Source organism: Urocitellus parryii, chromosome 3, assembly GCF_045843805.1.
Source record: "Urocitellus parryii isolate mUroPar1 chromosome 3, mUroPar1.hap1, whole genome shotgun sequence".
In the NCBI taxonomy this organism is placed as follows: domain Eukaryota; kingdom Metazoa; phylum Chordata; class Mammalia; order Rodentia; family Sciuridae; genus Urocitellus; species Urocitellus parryii.
Genome location: NC_135533.1, coordinates 203,957,849 through 203,977,131, shown reverse-complemented (window position 1 = coordinate 203,977,131; position 19,283 = coordinate 203,957,849). Strand labels below are relative to the sequence as shown.

Below are 19,283 nucleotides of genomic sequence, written 5' to 3'. Positions count from 1 at the left end.
CCTCCTGCCTCAGTCTTCCGAAAACCTGGGGTTATAGGTGTGCACCACCATGTCCAGCTACAGTAGCTTTTATTCTCTACAGTTGGCCCTCCACATCTGGTGGTTCTGCATCCATGGATTCAAGCAACCTTGGAATAAAAATATTATTTCTTTGCAGAGGGCAGGGGTACTTCTGGGGATCCAGCCCAGTTGCACTCTACCACTGAGCTACATTCCCAGTCATATTTATTTATTAATTTATTTTTGAGACAAGGTCTTGCTAAATTGTCCAGGCTGACCTTGAATTTGGGATACTCCTACCACAGCCTTCTGAGTCACTGAGATTACAGGCATGATCAGGAGGCTGAAACAGGAGGATCTACAAGGTCTGGACCAGCCTGGGAGACTTAGGGAGACCCCACCACTGTGCCCAGCTGGAACAAAAATATTCTAGAAGAAACTGCATCTGTACTAAACATGTGCAGAGTCTTTTGTTATTATTCCCTAAATCACAACAGCTATAAGTACACAGCACTTACAATGTATTAGGATTCTAAATCATCTAGATATTGTATAAACTCTGCAGGAGGATTGCAAGGTTCTATGCAAAACTCTCCCATTTTCTATAAAGGACTTGAGGATCCTAGGATTTTGGTATTCATGGTCCTAAAACCAATCCCTCACAGATATTGAGGGATGAATTATACATTCAGATACAAAAGTAAATATGTGTGTGTATTGGTTAGTAGATATTCATGTACATTTTCTAGCTCTGACTGCTAGTAGGGTCTAGAGGTATTGACAATACAATACAATTGCAATGAGCACACCAAGCACCTAGATCTTTGTTTCTAAATACCCGCTTCAAGCAAAGAAACCAAGCTCCTTGGAGAAAGGGTTGATTCTAGGGTTGTTTTCACTGCATGGAATATTTTGTGGTACCCATAGTAAAGAAGCACTCATAAACGATATAGACTTATTTTTTGTACCAGGGATTGAACCCAGGGGGGCTTAACCACTGAGCCACATCCCCAGCCATTTTTTTAAATATATATTTTATTTAGAGACAGGGTCTCGATAAGTTGCTGAGGTTGGTTTTGAACTCGTGATCCTCCTATCTCTGCCTCCTGAGCTGCTGGGATTACAGGAATGTGTCACAACCCCCAGCTGATGGGGATGTATTAAAAGAACACAGGAAAGAACTTAAAGGGGCAGCAAAATAAACAATACTTGATTAATGGTAATCCACAAAATAAAGTACCTGTAAATTCAGTCATATTAATACTTGAATAAAGGGGCTGGGGATGTGGCTCAGGCGGTAGCGCGCTCGCCTGGCGTGCGTGCGGCCCGGGTTCGATCCTCAGCACCACGTACAAACAAAGATGTTGTGTCTGCCGAGAACTAAAAAATAAATATTGAAATTCTCATTCTCTCTCTCTCTCTCTCTCTCTCTCTCTCTCTCTCTCTCTCTCTCCCACTCTCTCACTCTTTCTTTGAAAAAAAAAATACTTGAATAAATCCATAATCAGAGAAGAATAGACAGCTTCGCTTACGGAATTCCAATTCGTAATCAAGTTAATAAATAGAAAACCACTATGAGGCAAACACTACCACAAGTAAATGTTGCCAGCAAGAACCACAGATGGATGTTAAAATTAGTAGATAGGAAAAAAAAAAAAAGACAAAAAGCCTTCCAAAACAACAAAAATAAAACCCACAGGGCATTTGCATGATCTCGTTTATTCTCCTCATTTTCCTTTCCTTTCCCCCCCCCCTCCTCCCCTCCCTCTCCTCCCTCTCCTCCTGGCATGGTCTCTTAAGATACTAATTGCAAAGGAGAAATCAGCAACTTTACAGAAGTGGCAGACACTGTCTCAAGCAAATAATCAAGTCCAATATCACCAGCAATGAAACACATCCACACTCTGCTCCTCCAAAATACAGTCTGTCCAATCACGAGGAAATATCGGACAAACACAGAGATGGACGTTCTCCGAAACCAGTCCTCTTCAGAAATAATACGGTGAGGAAAAACAAGGAAAGACTGAGGACTGTCACATATTAGGGGAGACTAAGAAGACGTGACTGGATTCAACGCAGAACTGGTCTGGAACTCCGGACCAGTCACCAAAAGCGGAGCAGAGATTTATGAACCCGGATGAGGCCGATTTCCAGGCTTGGGAAGCAGAACACCTGGGTCTGATTCGGCTACAGCTCACTTAAGACCTTGGGGGTACTTTCTACAGCTCTTGGGCCTCAGCCTTGCCATCTATATAATGGGATGTCTCTCTCAGCTTTCCCCTTTTGGGGTTGCTTTCGATCTCAGACTTTGAACAACTGAGCAGGCGCGACAGGAACTGCTTGATTGGCTATTCACTGTGACGCACGTGCGAACAGAAATTACGTATCAGCCCCGCCACTTCCTGCCGCGCCTCCACGCACGCATGTCGGTCCCAGAATACGGCGCCGCCACGCGCGCTCGCACGCACGGTGCGTGGTGACGTCGAGGCGGCGAGGGCGCCATCCCGGAAGCGCGAGCAAGGCTGCCAGATGTGCAGGTGCCGCCGCCACCGACGCCGGGGCTGAGTTTGGGGTGGGGGCTGGGGACACCGGGGCCGCGGGGGAGCCGGGCCGGGTCGGGCGCAGCACGCAGGCTGCCGTGGGGTGGGGCGCGCCGCTGGCCACATCTGGGCACTCCTGCTGCGCACAGGCCTCAGTTTCTCCAGCTGCGCAGTGGATGCGCGGGGCAGTGCCACGGGCCGGAGCTGGATTCGGAACCCGGGCGCGGGAGTTAGGGCCTGCGCCCACATTGTGCGGTGTCATCCGGAGCCGCGCGTTGCTCTGCTCGTACCTCCAGTGTCCCCAGTTTGCCGGGGGCGGGGAGTGAGTGCAGAGTGGAGCCCCGCCCCACTTGGGGTAATTTTGTGAGCTTGGGAGGCGAGTTAAAAGTTTGGGTTGGAACCGCGGCGTGTCTCTGCTGAGCTTGTGACCTTGGGCCACTGAGTCCGCCCCTGTGAGCGTAAGCTTCCCTCCGAGAGGATAGTATCTGCCTCATAGTGGTGATTTAGAAAAATTCATTGAAGTGTTTTATCTTATGAAGAATTAAATATAAGTGATCGCTCCTGTGGAAGCACCTGGGAGGCTCTTGTTAAACTGATGATTCCCGGGACTTCACATTCCAGCTGGAGGAAATAGCCTGCTCAGAGATCTGTTTTTTTCTCTTTTTTTTTCCCCCTTGCTTTTTGTTTTGTTTTGTTTAAAGAAATGGGGTCTCCTTGTTGCCCAGGCTGGCCCCGAACTCCTGCGCTCAAGCAGTCCTCCAGTCTCAGCCTCCGGAGTAACAGCCACTACAGGTGTGCGCATTGGCGACCTGCTGGAGCTCTCTTTTTATCGCACTGAGAGATCTTGAGTCTATTCTCATTTTCTGAGACTCAGGTGAAACAACACAGCCTTCTCCTGGGCGTGGCGGCTCCATCATCCCATAATGTATTTGGAGCAGAGCAGATCCCTTGCTGGATCCATTCTGCTGTGTAGTAGCGGTCGGGGAAGGTTTCCTGAGGCGGCTGTGGGTGAGGGGGAGGTTGCCGCAAACCCCTCACTCTCACTTCTGGGAGCCAGAAAGACAGGGGGGATAAAAACGCTGAATTTCTTTCTTTGTGTTACTGGGGATTGAACCACCGGGGCCGTTCTACCCTTGAATTACATCCCCAGCGCTCTTTATTTTGAGAGCGGTTTAAGTTACCCAGGCTGGCCTGGAACTTTCTATCCTCCCGCCTCAGCCTCCCAAGTATGTGGGATCGCAGGCATGTGCTGTGGCGCCCAGTTAGAGCCCCGCTTTGAAGCAGAACCATCTCTCTAAAAGCCCAGTGAACAGTTAGGAGGAAGCTTACACCTGATGTGGCAACTTATTATTATTATTATTTTAAAAATTTATTTATTTTGCAGTATTGAGGAATGGAACCCAGGGCCTTGGACATATTAGGCAAGCATCCTACCACTGAGCTGTATTTCCAGCCCCAGCAGCTTATTTCTAGAAGAAAAGCAGGGGCTGCAAACTGCTAGCCAGATTCAAAGCACAAATAAATATTCTTGGCCTTCATGATGTTTTTTTTTTTTTTTTTTGAAAAAAGTATTTGTTGCTAACATTTGGAATTGAGGAAATTTCACAGAGGAAAAAAGAAGACCCTATTAACATTTTTTCCCATAAAAATATCTGAAGTCAGGCCAAAATCAGCTGCTGCTTTAAGAGGCAGCCTTCTGGGCTGGGATTGTGGATTGGCAGTGAAGTCTTGCCTAGCACATGTGAGGTACCGTGTTGGATTCCCAGAACCACATAAAAACAAAGTAATTTCTTTTTTTTTCCTTTCTTTCTTTTCTTTTTCTTTCTTTCTTTCTTTTTTTTTTTAAGAGGCAGCCTTTTTGTAGCAGGTGGATACTGACCTCCTGTTCAGATTCCCACCTTTGTGGAACCTGCAGACTGTGCATTGAGCTAGGGCTCAGGTTCACTGGCTGTGTGACCATGGCCCAGTTCCTCAGTCTCTCTGAGCCTCAGTTTTCTCATCTGTAAATAAAGATGATAATAGTTCCAAGTATTTGAGCTTGGTGCCTTAGGATATAGTAACTGCTCAGTAAATTGGAAGGTAGCCAGACATGGTGGCTTAGCCTGTGATCCCAGTGACTCTGGAGGCTGAGACGGGAGGATCACAAGTTTGAGGTCAACCTGGGCAATTTAGTGAGATCCTGTTTCAAAATAAAAAGCTGAGCTGTAGCTCAGTGGTAGAGGATTTCTCTACCATGTGTAAGGACCTATATTCAGTCTCAGGCACCACAATAAATAATGAAACGGGAAGAGAGATTAAATGGATTCAAACATTTTGCTGATCCTGTGTAAATTTTTTTCCCCTTTTTTGAGATTCTGGGGATAGAGCCTAGAGCCTTCTGTGTGCTAGGCAAGCACTCTACCATTGAGCCATACCCACAGCTCCTATGTGTGACAATTAACCAATCAGAAGTAAACCTTCTATTGTTCTTTATTATTATTTTATCAATTGGTACTGAGGATTGAACTCAGGGGCACTACAGCTGAGCTACACCCATAGAACATAGAACTCCCAGACTGAGGGTGGTCAGAAGCAGATACTGGCCCTTCTGGCCCCATGGAGTCAGGGCCAGAGGAAATTTTTTTTTTCCTCCAGTGGACACAACATCTTTATTTTATTTGTATATGGTGCTGAGGATCGAACCCAGCGCCCCACGCATGCCAGGCGAACACGCTACCACTTGAGCCACATCCCTAGCCCAGGAACATATTTTTTGAGAAAGGGTTTCACCAAGTTCCCAAAGCTTGTCTTGAACTTGGGATCCTCCTGCCTCAGCCTCCACAGTAATGGCTGTTGGTCTTCAAATGTGTGGTCCAAAAAGTCAAGCTATCTCAAGGTTCTAGATTTTTCCCAAGTCCCTCAGAAGGGTCAGTTCTGTGCCCCCCTCCTACATGGCCTGGAAAGCCCCCTCCCTCTGGGTAGGGAAGGTCCTCGAACGCCAGGCAATCTGGGAGCTGCAGAGCCATCTGGGTTGCTGTGGCTACTGCCGGGCTGTGAATGCCTGAAATTCTTGGCTTTCATTTGCTCATAAAAGTCTAGTGTCAGAGCTGAGTTTCCAAAATTCTGTTTGCCTGTCCAAAACAAAGCTCTGACACTCCCTTGCCAGGTTCTGGGCCTGGGTAACACAGACAGCTCTCTCTTGGAGCTAACATTGGATAGAGGGAGCCGTAGGCAAATGGGTCAACTGGGAACTCGGGTAATTTCAGAAAGGATAATTTCACTGAAGCAGTGAAATATAAGAGTGACCCAAGCTGGGTGTGGTAGCACAACTAATCCCAGTGACCTGGGAGGCTGAGGCAGGAGGATTGCAAAATTGAGGACAGGCTGGGCAACTTAGTAAGGTCTGTTTCAAAATCAAAACAGGGGTGTAGCTCAGTGGCAGAGCACTTGCCTGGCATGTGCAAGGCCCTGGGTTCCATCTCTAATACTGCAAGAAGAAAAAAAAAGAAAAGAGTGACTCAAGTGGGGTTGTCAGCAAAGACCTCTCGGAAAAGAGACACTGGAGGTGGTGATGTGACAGGCAGCCAAGGTGTTCTGCTAGTGGGGACAGGAAGGAGACTGGCAGATCCAAAAAGGGCTGGGCCTTGGACAAATGAACAGCAGGCGCCCTGAAAGTTGGGGAGTGGGGGATTCCAAGGTGCTGTGTGCTGTTCACAAATAGGACCCCTTTTGGTTCCCAAGACTCCAAGTTCTGGGATAATAACCCTGAGGCTCAGTTGGCATGGCTGAGTCACAACGCTCATCCCGACTCGGGGGCAATGGTTGAGTCAGAACCCAACCCATGAGGTTCCCAGTCCCACCTAAGGGTCCACGCCCCTGGTGCCTGGCATAGACCACAGATTGTGGTTTCCTACCTGTGCCAGGCCGTGGAGGAGGAGGAAGAGATGGACCCCCCGGACTCGGCCTCGAGGGTCTTCTGCAGCAGAATCCTGAGCATGGTGAACACGGATGACGTCAATGCCATCATCCTGGCCCAGAAGAACATGTGAGTGTTGGCCGCAGGGCCCCAGGCGGGGAAGGAATGAACTCCTGGCCAGTCCCCACTCCAGGCCTACACTGGTGATAAAATGAAGGAAATGTGCAAATCTGCCTGCTGGGTCCAGAGTCAGTCCCTCTGTGACCTGGAGGCGAGGCCTTGGCACAGGAAGCAGGACTTTCAGAAGGTCTTGCAGCTGTGACTGGCTTGGCAGGGGTTGGAGAACTGGAGGGATTTTTTTTTTCCTTTTAGTAACTGGGGATTGAACCCAGGGACACTCTATCACTGAGCTATATCCCCAACCCTTTTATTTATTTATTTTTTAAGATAGGGTTTCATTAAATTGGTTAGTCTTGCTAAGTTGCTGAGGCTGGCCTTGAGCTTGCGATCCTCCTACCTAGGCCTGGTATTTCAGGCATGTACCACGGAACTGGCTGTGGCTTCTTTTGGACCTTAACCCAAAGGCTTTCCCACACTGCATTGATGACCCAGCACAGACCTCATTTCCTGCCATTTCTCACTCTGTGCCTGGTCTCGTGGGTGAAGAATCCCAGCAATACCCGTCTCACTTCTAGTTCTTGAGGGCAAATTCACACCTGACCTTTGGGAACTCCCGGACTGGGGGTGGTCAGAAGCAGATATGGAGTCAGGGCCAGAGGAACAACTTGGGGCTGCTGGAGTCTAAGGGGAGTGGGGAGTCTGCTTAAGGGAGAGATGAGAAAGTCTTAGCTTTCCATCACTGTGACAAAATACCTGAGATAAACAACTCAGAGGAGGAAGGTTTATTTCTGATCACGTTTTAGTGCATGGGTCCCTGGCCTATGGCAGCACAGTATATCATTGTGGAAAAGCACAGGAGAGTAGGCCTTGACTTCATTGTGGCCAAGTAGCAAAAAGATGACAGGAAGGTGCCAGGGTCCTGAAAGCCCCTCTGAGGGCATTCCCCCGTGACCTGACTTCCTTCACGAGGCTCTGCCTTCTAAACATTCCATCACTTCCAGCAGCACCACAGTCTGGTGATCAGGCCTTTAGCACATGCCCTTTCAGGGACATTTAGGATCCAAACCCTAACAGAAGGGTACACTTCAGTAGGATTTTGAAGGTTGAACAGCAGTTTTAACTGGGCAGGCCAAAGAAACAGCACATGCCCTGGTCGTAAAGCAAGTAAGGCCTTAGCATGGTCAGGCAGCAAGGGCCCTGGAGGCGGGGCAAAGAGCTTGTGCCCTTTCTCTGCATCAGGCTGGACCGTTTTGAGAAGACCAATGAGATGCTGCTGAATTTCAACAACCTGTCCAGCGCCCGCCTGCAGCAGATGAGTGAGCGCTTCCTGCACCACACAAGGACGCTGGTGGAAATGAAGCGGGACCTGGACAGCATCTTCCGCAGGATCAGGTGTGTGCTTGACCCCTCTGTGGAATGCGCCTATTCGAACCCAGGAACTGGGAGGTTCTGCTGTTTTAATTGTTGTTGCTGTTTGGTACTGGACACTGAACCCGGGTGTTCTCCTACTGCGCTCTACACCCAGCCCTTTTTGAGACAGGGCTTCACTAAGTTGCTGAGGTTGACCTCAGCCTCCTGAGTCACTGGGATTACAGGCATGAGCCACTGGGCCCAGCCCCAGCCCTTTTTGTTTTGTTTGGGTTCCAAGGATTGAACCCAGAGGCACTCAACCACTGAGCCACATCCCAGCCCTTTTTATTTAGAGACAGGGTCTCACTGAGTTGCTTAGTGCCTTGCTTTTGTTGAGGCTGGCTTTGAATTCACAATCCTTCTGCCTCAGGTTCCTGAGCCACTGGGATTACAGGCATGCACCTGCCAGCCCCAGCCCTTTTTAATCTTGTTATAATTTATAACAGCACATGTTTTCTGGGGCTTCATATCAGGTTTACTGCCCAGATGGTTTGGGGTAGGGGGAGCAGGGATCTTGAGGGTTGATAACCACGGCTATGTGTCCCCGTCACCCAAGAAGGAGAAGAGGGGTTGCCACCTGGCCTGGAACCATCAACAGTAGTGGTACTTATAAGGCCACAAAGATAAAACCACCTGCTTTGAAAACTTCCTTTCCATTCTCTGCAAACACAGCTGTGGTACTTTAGGAAAAAGAAGAACCAGCTAGGGGCTGGGGATATAGCTCAGTTGGTAGAGGGCTTGCCTCACATGCACAAGGCCCTGGGTTCAATCTCCATCCCCAAAACAAACAAACTCACCCACCAAACCAGCAGTTAAAAAAAAAAAAAAAAGAAAATTCTCTAAGCTTCATTTTGTCCAAAGGCAGAGGAGGCTAACATAAGGGGGCACTGCAGGGAGAGGGCCCCTCTGCCTGGGCTCAGGGACCAGACCCCAGGGTGCACGTCTGCCCAGGTGTTCCCAGGCGTGTTGGGCTGAACGTGGGGCAGAGAGAGGGAGGCTTGGTGAATGGTGAGGGCCAGGCTCCTGCTGCCCACCCAGCAAGGGCTCCCTAGCCAGTGCCAAGCCCAGCCCATCTGATCAGCAGGTTCAGCCCCTGTGCCTTCCCTTCCCTGCAGGACCCTGAAGGGGAAACTGGCCAGGCAGCACCCGGAGGCCTTCAGCCGTAAGTGTCACCCAGGCTAGTGAGCCCGAGCATGCCAGCTTCCTCCACTCAGAGCTGGCTTCCCGAAGGTCACCTTGGGCTGACATGCAGCCCAGGCCCTGGTGGGTGGAGGTCCAGAGAGATGGGGGTGGGGGGCAAGGGCAGGGTGCTGGTGGGATGCAGTCTCCTTGTCCTGGGGTGTACCCATGTAGTACCATGAGCCAAACTCCGCCCACAACCACCTGTGACGGGGGACTATGAACATCCTGATTTCAGAGGGGGAAACTGAGAAGCACGATTGTGGGAGGAAGTGCAGCTGAAAAGGGAGGGGGAAGGAATCAAGTTCACATCTGTCTAGTGACAGCCCTAGTGGCTCTGGGCCACCATTCTGTGTCGCCAGCACCTCAGAGGGTTCCCTGTTGCTGAGCCTTGGTTTACCCCATCTGCTTAATGGGCCAGTAGCTAGCTCTTCATCCCAAAGCTGCCGACTACCATGGACATAAATTCCGAGTTTACAGAGCAGGGTGGACAGGAGGGGTGCCTGGGCCAGGTGATGTAGTGGGTGTGAGGAAGGACAGAGCCAGCTCACCCAGCCTAACCTAGGAGGCTGAGGCAGCATCCCGACATCACTTCGTGTGGGAGGGATTCCTCTTACCTGCTGGGCCTTGGTTTCTTCCTCTTCCTCAGTAAAATGGGCTAAGTCATGTACCCACAGGGCAGGGAACCTGTCAGGTCACACACACAAAGTCTCCCATCTGAGTGTTTGACAAGGCAGCAGAGCAACTCCTGGGCCTCCTTCCTCAGACATCCCAGAAGCTTCCCTCCTGGAGGATGAAGACGAGGACCCCATCCCGCCCAGTGTCACCACCACCATTGCCACCTCGGAGCAGAGCACAGGCTCATGCGACACCAGCCCTGATACTGTCTCGCCCTCCCTCAGCCCTGGCTTCGAAGACCTGTCCCACATGCGGCCTGGCTCTCCCACTGTCAACGGCCACAGCCAGACGGATGATGAGGGGAGGCCAGGAGAGTAGCCCTGCTCCAGGCACCCAGAGGTCTTGGGCAGCAGTAGCCATCCCCAGGTGTCTGAGGTGGCAGTGGGTAACCCTGCCTCACCATCTTCACCTTTGCCACCCTGTTCTGTCATCCAGGGCTCCCTCCTGGGGCTGTGGAATTCCTGGGGTCTCTAATTTCCTGCTCCTTCTCCTGGGAACATAACCTCATGCCAGGGCGCAGCCATCCCAGCTGGAGTGGTGGGGCTGGGCACAAGGGATGTTTTCAGAGCCAGGCCTCAGGTCTGCTCTGAACAACAGTTAAGAGGTGACCTATCCCCTGGCTAGGACCTCCTGGAGGTGGACAAGATCGTCACATCATCCTCTCACCCTGCACCCACTAATTCTGGTTCCCCTGCCCCTTCCTCGGACTGAAGTACTGAGTACTTTCTCCAGTTAGTGTCTCCAGGAGGTTTCTGACACAGAGAAGGAAGTTAGAGATGGAGGCTGGATGGCCACTCAGCCCTGGGCCTGTGAGGCCTGTGTTTGAATAGAGGTGTGGACCTCAGAGGCCCCGTAGGCATCTCCTGGGTTTCCTGGAGCAAGCAACACCACCTTGGAAAACAGTTTAGTGGAATATTTTTGTACCCGATGTTTACAGATGCTGTTGGGAAGTTATCAATAAAAAGACTGTTGCTAAAAAGGGAAGAGCACATCTCCCTGGCTTCTTTCCCTCCTTGGGTCTAGCAGCTGAGAAAGTGGACACATGCTGGATGGAGGACATGGAGTCCTTTTGTCAGGGTCTGCAGACAAGCACATACCACTGACCTGGAAAGAGATGGGACTGACCACCAGGCTGCATGGCTGAGCCTGCAATCCCAGCAACTTGGAAGGCTGAGGCAAGAGGATCGCAGGTTCCAGGCCAGCCTCAGCAACTTAGTAGGATTTGTCTTAAAAAAAAAAAGGGAGGGGGGGCTGTAGCTGGCGGCAGAGCTCTCCTGGGTTAAATCCTAGTAACACACACACAAAGAAAGATGGGGCTGTTCTTCGTGGAGGTCCCGGTGGTGGCAGTCCTAACAACCCAGGTTCGCACTTCCCAGGTCGTCACACCTTCTGTTGGCACTGCTACCAACGCTTCCCTTACCCCCTTGAACAACACCTCTAGATTGCAGTGTGTGTGCGTGGGGGGGGGGGGGCTCAGGCAGCCAGATTGGACCCCATTCCCCATTAGACTCTCCCAAAGTCGCCTCACCTTCGGAACTCTTAGAATTTATGTTAAAGGAATCTGCTAGGTGCGGTAGAGGCTGAGGCAGGAGGATGGCTTGAGTCCACGAGTTTGAGATCAATCTGGACAGCAAACAGCAACACATTGTCCCCAAGAAAAGGCACCTTCCTAGGTATGAAAGCTTCTCTGCCTCTGCGTGACACGCAGTAGACACTAGAAATGTTCCCAGGAATAACGAAGCACGTTGACAAACTCGCATGTAACTTCTCAGTCCTCCCTTTTCCCTGGTCCGGTGCCATCCACAAGTTTCAGTCCCAGTCCAGAACACGCCAGGTCCCACCGGGCACTTTTCGCCAGACCGTACTACCTTTTCCTGGAGAAGGCACTAGTCTCACCGACTTTCCCTGCTCCCATAGACTCTGCCCTTAAGTCCGTCCGTGCACAGCGGCCAGAGTTTTCCAGCAACAGGTTCCGGGTGTTGAGGGTCTGCGGTGGCTCCCATGGGTCTCCTGCGACTTCCACCTTCTCCATTTCAACCCCTGCACCCTGCACACTCTCTGCGTGACGCCTTTGCTTTAGCAGAAAAGTCTCTCCTCTGCTCTATTCAACAAGCATTCCCGGAGCATCGGCCAAGCGCCAGGTAACGTCGGGGACCCGGAGACAGTGCGCTAAAACACCTGGAGGGGCGTGACCATCGTCACGTGACTCGACGGGCGCCGCCCACACCCGGAAGAGGGTGAGCGACGCTGGCCCACGTGCTCCGCGGCTTCGTTCGCCAGTACCCAACATGGTGCCGGGGCGGGGCCTGGGGCGGCACCCAATGCAAGACGCGGATTGTGACGCAGACGCGCGGCGTGCTCGGTGCGCAGGCGCTCTCGGCGGCGAATCGGCGGTTTCCGGTTCCGCCGCCCTCTTTTTCTTCAACGAGGCTCCAGAGCGGGTCGGTGGCCGAGGTCGTGCGGGTTGGCGCGGGGCGGCTTGCGGGCGGTGGGCGAGGTCTCGGGAGGCGAAGAGGGAGACCCCGAGCTCGCTCGGGCGGGGCAGCCCCGGGGGTGGCGAACGGGCACGTGAGCCCAGGCTCCCAGCTGGGACGGGGCTCCCCGAGGCGGACGCGGCTCCGGGGAGGAGCCCGAGCGATCCCTCGAGGCGGGAATGGAGCCTCCTGGATGGCCCCGGGTGGATAGCGAAGGGGCAGTAGGCGGTGGCGCTGCTGTGTTGTGCGCCGGGCCTTTGGAAAGGATTGGATTTCTCAGGTTGGGTGCTCGTACCTCACTCTACGTCAATAGACGTTAACTTTCTTGACTGTTTCCTAAATTTCCTTTTAAAGTGAAGCGTTATCTAAACAGATACCTGGCACGTGTTTGGCAGATAATAAGTGGTAGCTTTTGTTGTGTTTTTGGTGCTACTGGGGATGGAACCCTGGGCCTCGCGCTTGTTAGGCAAGCCATCTGCTGCTGAACTCCATCCCCAGTCCTCGTCACTATTGCTTATGGGTTGGAGCAAAGGCAGTAAGTGGGATCTGGGGAGTTTAGGTCTGAGAAGGAAGCCAAGAGTGTTGGACATCTCATCTTTATGTTAAGAAAGGAGAAAGGGGTGTGTGGCATGTTGGAGAGATGGCTACTGGGATGGCATTCCCGTGTAGGTAGTAAGGGAAACCTGTAGGACAGTCCAGGAACTTGTCGAAACAGGGGAGGATGGCGCCATCCTCAGGGAAGATATGCCTGGCAAAGAGAATGCCTCCCGGTACTTGTCATGTATATCAGCAAACACTGAAGGGGATATCTTCTCTGCCCAACTTGAAGGACACTCCTGCAGGCTTGTGGGTATAGCTTAGTGGTAGAGCACTTTCCCAGCATGTGCAAAGCCTGGATAACATCCCCAGTACCTGGGGTTGTGGGGGAGGGCATGGCATCCAGGAGTAGGGCGGAGGAATTGGTCCCTTGGTACAGGACAGGTTTAGGCTAAAAACCAGAGTGTGTGAGAAGACAAGCGCAAGGCACAGGCCTGAAATTGTGGTCAATGCAGGTACAGGAGGGCTGTCAGGCCTGCTTTGCTCACCACTCCATCCTGCTTTCCAGCAGACGCAGAGATGCAGATCTTTGTGAAGACCCTGACGGGCAAGACCATCACCCTCGAGGTTGAGCCCAGTGACACCATCGAGAATGTCAAAGCCAAAATTCAAGACAAGGAGGGTGAGTTGGGCTGGGTCAGTGGGGGCTCTGTCCTGTGAGCTAGGTGCTGGATTTGGACAGACCCCAGGTTTGCCAGTGTTTCCCTGTGATCCCTTGGAAAGAAAGCTTCATCTTAAACTCAGTTGTCCTTTTGAAAGATTGGGATTGGTACTAGAGCACCCCTGCAGGGGAGGGCCCACCAGTGAAATGTGGATAATTTTAGTAATTGAGCTTCCTTCTTTTTCCAGGCATCCCACCTGATCAGCAGCGTCTGATATTTGCAGGCAAACAGCTGGAGGATGGCCGCACTCTCTCAGATTACAACATCCAGAAAGGTACTAGGGTGGGGCTGCTAGACCAGGCTCCATGAGCCCTCAGTCCCTGGACAGAGCATTAGTGGACTCAGTGGCACTACAGAGGGAGGCAGTTCTTAAGACGAGGGGTCAGTACAGTGCCAGGTACTCCAGAGGCTGAGGCAGGAGTGTTGATGCTCTAAGTTAGCCTGGGCAAGTATAAGCCCTATCTCAAAATTAAATATGTTAAAAAAGGGTGGAGGGTTAGGGTTGTAGCTCAGTGGTAGAGTCCTCCTGGATTCCATCACTAAAAATGAAAAAGGGGGGAAAAAAAGAAAAAATGAGCACTGGAACTGGGATTGTGTGGTAGATAGCATACGGGAGTGCAGGAGGCCCTGGATTCTGTCCCCAGCACCCCCACCCCCCAAAAAAAGTGATTAGGGAAATTTTTATTACTGTTATAAAGAAAATTAGTGTCTCGGGGCTGGGATTGTGGCTCAGCGGTAGAGCACTCGTCTAACTAAACATAGGTATTGTGTCCAACTTCTTCTAAAAAAATAAAGAAGAAGAGGAGGCTGGGGTTGTGGCTCAGAGGTAGAGCGTTTGCCTGGCATGCATGAGGCCAAAAAAGAAGAAGAAATTTAATGCCTCTTCACTGTGGTAGTTATAATGTTTAATGTAGAGTTGCCGGATGATTCTCCATAGAGTGTCTGTGGGCAGGTCCGGCCAGCCCTTTGTGTCCATCTACACATAGACCACTTGGGATCCTGCTTGGAGTTCTCATTATGTAATATGAGAAGCACCAGTCTACCAGGTGACAGAAAGCCTTGCTCAGTGACTGAGGTGCTAGGACTGGGCTCAGCTGATGTCCTCTTGTCTCCTGCAGAGTCCACCCTGCACTTGGTGCTTCGCCTGCGAGGTGGCATCATTGAGCCTTCTCTGCGCCAGCTTGCCCAGAAGTACAACTGTGACAAGATGATCTGTCGCAAGTATGTGTGCTCAGATGCTTGGGTGGGGTGGCTGGAATAAGGGGAAGGTGGGCCCTCATTAGCTGCTCCTATCCCTTACACAGGTGTTATGCCCGCCTGCACCCCCGTGCTGTGAACTGCCGCAAGAAGAAGTGTGGCCACACCAACAACCTTCGCCCCAAGAAGAAGGTCAAATAAAGCCCCTCCACTGGCTCCTTTCCCCAAGGAGTGGCCTCCTGCCCAAGCCCCATGTATGGCCTTGGGACCTCAATAAAATTTCCCTTACATTGACTGGAGCAGTAACTGGTGTCCATGTGACTGTTTTGTCCAGGGAGGTGGCTGAAGAGTGGCCTATCTCCTTTGACTCTCTGTTGCCTTTGGGTCCTCTTATCCTTCTGGAGACTAAAAGAATTGGTGGTTCCTGTCCTGCACATACAGCAGGTTTTGTTGAAGCCAAAGCACAAGCAGGTTTCAATTAGGGCTCTGCCAAACATGTGCTTTGTCATCTAATATGGAAATTAGGACCTGGTGGGGACCAAGGTCTGCTGTGTCATTGCCTGGGATCTAGTTGACATTTGGAGGTGTCCAGGTGTGGATGAGTAGACAGGTAGGTAGACCATTTACTGACAGTAAATGCTTCTTAGTTTTGAGTGAAAATTATTAGCACATGTGAGACCAGTCATTCCTCAAGGTTGGTTTTGCTGGGGGTGGACAGGGCCTCATGTGCACTAGACAAGTGCTTTGCCACTGAGCTGCACCCACACAGCCTACCTTAAATTTTGATTGGTACTCAATGTAGGTTATGTCAGACATGCCAATGACTCCCTCTCCTGCAATGCCATCTAAGGGCTACAGTCTTAAGTCACCCCATTCTTCAGCTAGTCCAGTTGCCACCTTGTTGACTGCCCCTCCCTGGTCTAGGTCATCACCATCTGCTATGGCCCATCCTCCAGAGTCCCAGACCTATTATTTTGAGCCAGGGTCCTCACTAAGTTGCTGAGGCTAACCTCAAATTTGTGATCCTCCTGTCTGCCTCTAGAGTTAGTGGGATCACAGGTGTGGGCTGCCACACGTGGCCTATTTCTCCTTGGAAAGTTCCAAAACCACCTCAGCACTTAAAATGCTTTGCTATCCCTGTTGCCTAAGGCTCCCACCTCAGGGCCTTTGCATAGGACCCCTAATTCAGCTCATTTTTTGGACACTTACCACAGTACCTGCCAGTAAATCATCTCAGTGGGCCCGGATGTTATTGGACAAGAAAGGTGTATGCAAAAACCTGAGCTAATATCCTTACAGTATTCAGAGTACCGGGTTCCAGTAAGGACAAACCAGGTGGGCGCCAGGCAGGAATTAACTAATGAAGGATGGGGCCTGCTGTCTGCGGCTTGGCCTGTCTCAGGATCGGAGTCCCTTGACCTCCGGACCTGCAGGGGGCGCCAGGCACAATGGAGCAGCCTGTCTTGGCGTGGCCCCGACTGCGCAGTCATGATCACTACTGGGGCGGCAGCGGAGAACGCCGTTCCCGCGGTGCTTGACGTTGCGGATGCCACCGGAGCTGGGACACTCGCGGAGCCGGTGTGGCCCTGGGTGAGTCGCGGCTCGAGCGAGGACGGGCGTCGGGCGGGCGGTGCAGGCCCAGAGCGCCGGCTTCATGCCCCAAACTTGCCCCCCCGCCCCGCAGAAAGATGCCCCGATCCGGACGCTGGTGCAGCGAATCCACCAGCTGCAGGATGAGCGCGCGCAGGGTTTCCGCAAACTGGAGGAGTGAGTGCGGGCGTGGGGCCGCGCCGGGCGCGCAGGGTTCAGTCCGGGGCCCAGTTCGGGTATGGGTATGTCAGTGGCGGGAGTGCCCGGAGGCAGAGCTGGGTCCACACGAGGCTGCCCTATTAGAAGTGGGACGGAGTTTGAAGAGGGATCAGTTCGTAACTAATTTAAACTCTTAAGGACCCGGAGAGCGGTCCCCTCTTCCCTTGCTAGAGTCAGGAAGCCTCTTTACAGTCGGTCGTCCAGTCTCTGGGGTGCGGGTACGCCCCCTGCGGGTTGGTGCGGGTGCCTGGCCAGGGAGCGCGTACTCACATCCTCACCTGCTTCAGAGGCCACCGCCAGTACCTGCGGAGCGGCCCGCACTACGACTTCTCAGGCTACCGGAACACAGTGCACGAAGTGACCCAGGCCTTCGCTGCCGCCTCGCGGGAGGTGCTGGCGGTGGAGGCAGAGCTGGCTGGACCTCGCGCGCAGCCCCTGCTCGCAGGCCACGTGCGCAGCCTGCAACAGCTGGAGCAGACGCGCCTGGCCACGGTGAGACCACGACCTCCTTCCTCCGCTGTGTCTGTCACTGGCCTGCTATGCTCATTACCGCCCCTTAGGGAAGGGCCCCAGTCCCTGTCCCACACTCATTTCTGGGAGTCCCAGGCCCCACCCCTTCCTGCCACACCTCAAAACTCCCTAAGTCTTCATTGAGAGATTCTCCGTTGCCTCTTACCCAACCCCAGTTTTATTCCAGGTTTTGTTCTTAGTTCAGGACGTGCTCACTTTACTCCAGCCCCGCTTAAACGCTGTTCCTAGAAGTGGGGACACTGCCTCACGACTGCATCCGCTCTGGCTTTTTCATTGCCTGAGGTCCCACCCTCAACTACTGCCCTGGGGAGCAGGGATTCCCAGGCCACACCCACCCCAGTATTCCTCTCTACCTACTAGTTTTCAGGCCCCGCCTACACTTCTCCTGCAGCCAATCCTGGCAGAGAGGGCTACATCCACGTGTAGCCACGCCCATATTGCACAAGAAATTTCCCCTCCAGACCCCAGTATTTTCGACCTACTCCCACCCATGGGTCATAACCCCACCCTGCTTTTGGGACTATGATGCCCCGCCCGCTACACAAGCCACACCCACACATGACCAAGTCCATTTCAAGTGCGGACTCCTTCCCCCCCCCCACAGACTCCTGAGAAACGCTGGACTCTTCACACACAAAGCTCCACCCCTCATGGCCCTACCCTGCAGCTTTTTGGAGGGAGGGGGTACCAGGATTGAACCCAGAGGTGCTTACCACTGAGCCCCAGCACCCTCCCCCCCTTTTTTTTAAATTTAGAGACAGGGTTTCGCTGAGTTGCTTAGGGCCTCACTAATTTGCTGAGGCTGTCTTTGAACTCATGATCCTCCTGCCTCAGCCTCCAAGCCGCTGGAATTACAGGCGTGCCCCTGTAATTTAATTTAATACCTAATCTTTATTTTTAAGTAGCAGGGGAGGACAGAGTGGTTTCTGCTTTCTGTGACACCCTCCCCACTGTCCATTCTCCCACCAGGTGGCTCTGCTGCAGCTGATGGGGACACCAGAACTGACTGGGCAGGAGGACACTGAACAGATGCAGCAGCTGAAGATGAAGTGAGGTTTGCTGCCCACTGGGCTGGCCATGCCCGTTTTGCTGGCACCCTCAGGCCCCGCCCTAGCCTGCTGTTTCCTCAGGCTGGCCCAGTCACATCTGGCCAGTTGAGCAGCCTCTCTGGATCCCTATACAACCTTTGGTATTTATACCAGTGTCCCAACCTGGTGGCCCCAGATGTACACATTCCACGGAATACATACCCTGTGACTTCACATCAGAGGCACCCTGAGCATTGCCAAGACACAGCTGTCCGTCTCAGCACACGCCGACCTGCACTAAGAGCTTGGACGTAGGCCCCCATGCTCCACTGGCACATGCCTGCACACTCCTTTTATCTTTTTTTGGTGGGGGATGGGGTGGCACTAGGGAACTACCCTAGGGAGCCTTACCACTGCTCTACACCCACTGCCCTTTCTATTTTTTTTTTTAATGTTTTTAATGTTTTAATTTTTTTTAATGTTTTAAATTGCCAAGGCTGGACTTGAACTTTTGATCTTCCCGCCTTAGCTTCCCTACTTGCTGGGAATAAGGACATGTGCCACTGTGTCCTGCACGTCTGCACATTGTCCCTGACTTCCAAACACATGCTCTCATGCACACATGCTAGACATTTGCCAAGCTGTCACTCTGTAACCTCTTGATGGCACGCATGCCTCTCCCCCAAGACGGCCCACTTTGACCCAAGGAGCCATCCCTCTTCAGGCCCCCTCCCAGGCTAGTGCTGCCTGGAAGTTTGACGGCGGGCAGGAGGGCCCAGGGCTTGCCACAGCCCCCTCCAAGCTAGTTGCGCGGTGCCGGCTAATCCGCCCCATCTGGGTCTTATTTATAGTTTCCATCCGTTCTTGTAGGGTAATTAAAACCATGGAGGCCATCAGTGAGGTTCTCCAGGACCTCAGGTTTGATGCGGAATCTGCCGAGTGACCGTGGCTCTCCAGAGATGTTCAGAGGAGATGGGAAAGGAGACCAATGGCGTCCAGCCCGACCCTGACCACCTGGCTGAGGTCATGCTCCTCTGGAGCTGCAGACCCTGCTCCAGTTCAGTGTACCTCACAATAAAGAGTCCTTCCTCTGCCATCTCTGTGTTCTGCAGTACTGGGGTCCCTGTGTCTGGGGAAGGGGTTCCCCAGGCCAGAGAGGGCTG

The 19,283-nt window shown here is 52.4% G+C and overlaps 3 protein-coding genes across 7 annotated transcripts; all 3 read left to right on the top strand.

Moving 5' to 3' along the window:
* Positions 1-2,401: 2,401 nt before the first annotated feature.
* Positions 2,402-10,811, top strand: Kxd1 (KxDL motif containing 1). Its single transcript, XM_026390063.2, has 5 exons — positions 2,402-2,537; positions 6,443-6,564; positions 7,795-7,947; positions 9,081-9,127; positions 9,911-10,811. The coding sequence occupies exons 2-5, from the start codon at positions 6,464-6,466 to the stop codon at positions 10,138-10,140; spliced, it is 531 nt and encodes a 176-aa protein (XP_026245848.1). The 5' UTR covers positions 2,402-2,537; positions 6,443-6,463; the 3' UTR covers positions 10,141-10,811.
* A 1,364-nt stretch (positions 10,812-12,175) lies between these two features.
* Positions 12,176-15,058, top strand: Uba52 (ubiquitin A-52 residue ribosomal protein fusion product 1). Of its 4 annotated transcripts, none has more exons than XM_026389959.1 (5): positions 12,176-12,263; positions 13,405-13,515; positions 13,743-13,829; positions 14,674-14,776; positions 14,860-15,058. In XM_026389959.1, exons 2-5 carry the CDS (start codon positions 13,413-13,415, stop codon positions 14,951-14,953), a joined length of 387 nt encoding a protein of 128 aa, XP_026245744.1. In that variant the 5' UTR covers positions 12,176-12,263; positions 13,405-13,412; the 3' UTR covers positions 14,954-15,058. The 4 variants fall into 4 exon arrangements, with proteins under 4 accessions (XP_026245744.1, XP_026245740.1, XP_026245743.1 ...); XM_026389955.1 differs by having other exon boundaries at positions 12,184-12,263; positions 13,402-13,515; XM_026389958.2 differs by having other exon boundaries at positions 12,194-12,276; positions 13,402-13,515.
* A 1,156-nt stretch (positions 15,059-16,214) lies between these two features.
* Rex1bd (required for excision 1-B domain containing) lies at positions 16,215-19,216 on the top strand. 2 transcript variants are annotated; one of them, XM_026389997.2, is made up of 5 exons: positions 16,215-16,342; positions 16,437-16,519; positions 16,849-17,053; positions 18,062-18,141; positions 18,991-19,216. In XM_026389997.2, the coding sequence occupies exons 1-5, from the start codon at positions 16,241-16,243 to the stop codon at positions 19,061-19,063; spliced, it is 543 nt and encodes a 180-aa protein (XP_026245782.2). In that variant the 5' UTR covers positions 16,215-16,240; the 3' UTR covers positions 19,064-19,216. The 2 variants fall into 2 exon arrangements, with proteins under 2 accessions (XP_026245782.2, XP_077651825.1); XM_077795699.1 differs by having other exon boundaries at positions 18,062-18,146; positions 18,991-19,077.
* The last annotated feature ends 67 nt before the right edge of the window (positions 19,217-19,283 follow it).

What these genes read in the sequence shown, in the direction of transcription:
- Kxd1 (XM_026390063.2), top strand. Translation starts at nt 6,464, where the DNA reads ATGGACCCCCCGGACTCGGCCTCGAGGGTCTTCTGCAGCAGAATCCTG. An exon ending in ATCCTGGCCCAGAAGAACAT is followed by an intron (nt 6,565 to 7,794) that starts GTGAGTGTTGGC and finishes TCTCTGCATCAG; the next exon opens with GCTGGACCGTTTTGAGAAGA. An exon ending in AGCATCTTCCGCAGGATCAG is followed by an intron (nt 7,948 to 9,080) that starts GTGTGTGCTTGA and finishes CCTTCCCTGCAG; the next exon opens with GACCCTGAAGGGGAAACTGG.
- Uba52 (XM_026389959.1), top strand. Translation starts at nt 13,413, where the DNA reads ATGCAGATCTTTGTGAAGACCCTGACGGGCAAGACCATCACCCTCGAG. An exon ending in CAAAATTCAAGACAAGGAGG is followed by an intron (nt 13,516 to 13,742) that starts GTGAGTTGGGCT and finishes TTCTTTTTCCAG; the next exon opens with GCATCCCACCTGATCAGCAG. An exon ending in AGATTACAACATCCAGAAAG is followed by an intron (nt 13,830 to 14,673) that starts GTACTAGGGTGG and finishes TGTCTCCTGCAG; the next exon opens with AGTCCACCCTGCACTTGGTG.
- Rex1bd (XM_026389997.2), top strand. Translation starts at nt 16,241, where the DNA reads ATGATCACTACTGGGGCGGCAGCGGAGAACGCCGTTCCCGCGGTGCTT. An exon ending in CGGAGCCGGTGTGGCCCTGG is followed by an intron (nt 16,343 to 16,436) that starts GTGAGTCGCGGC and finishes CCCGCCCCGCAG; the next exon opens with AAAGATGCCCCGATCCGGAC. An exon ending in ATGCAGCAGCTGAAGATGAA is followed by an intron (nt 18,142 to 18,990) that starts GTGAGGTTTGCT and finishes CCGTTCTTGTAG; the next exon opens with GGTAATTAAAACCATGGAGG.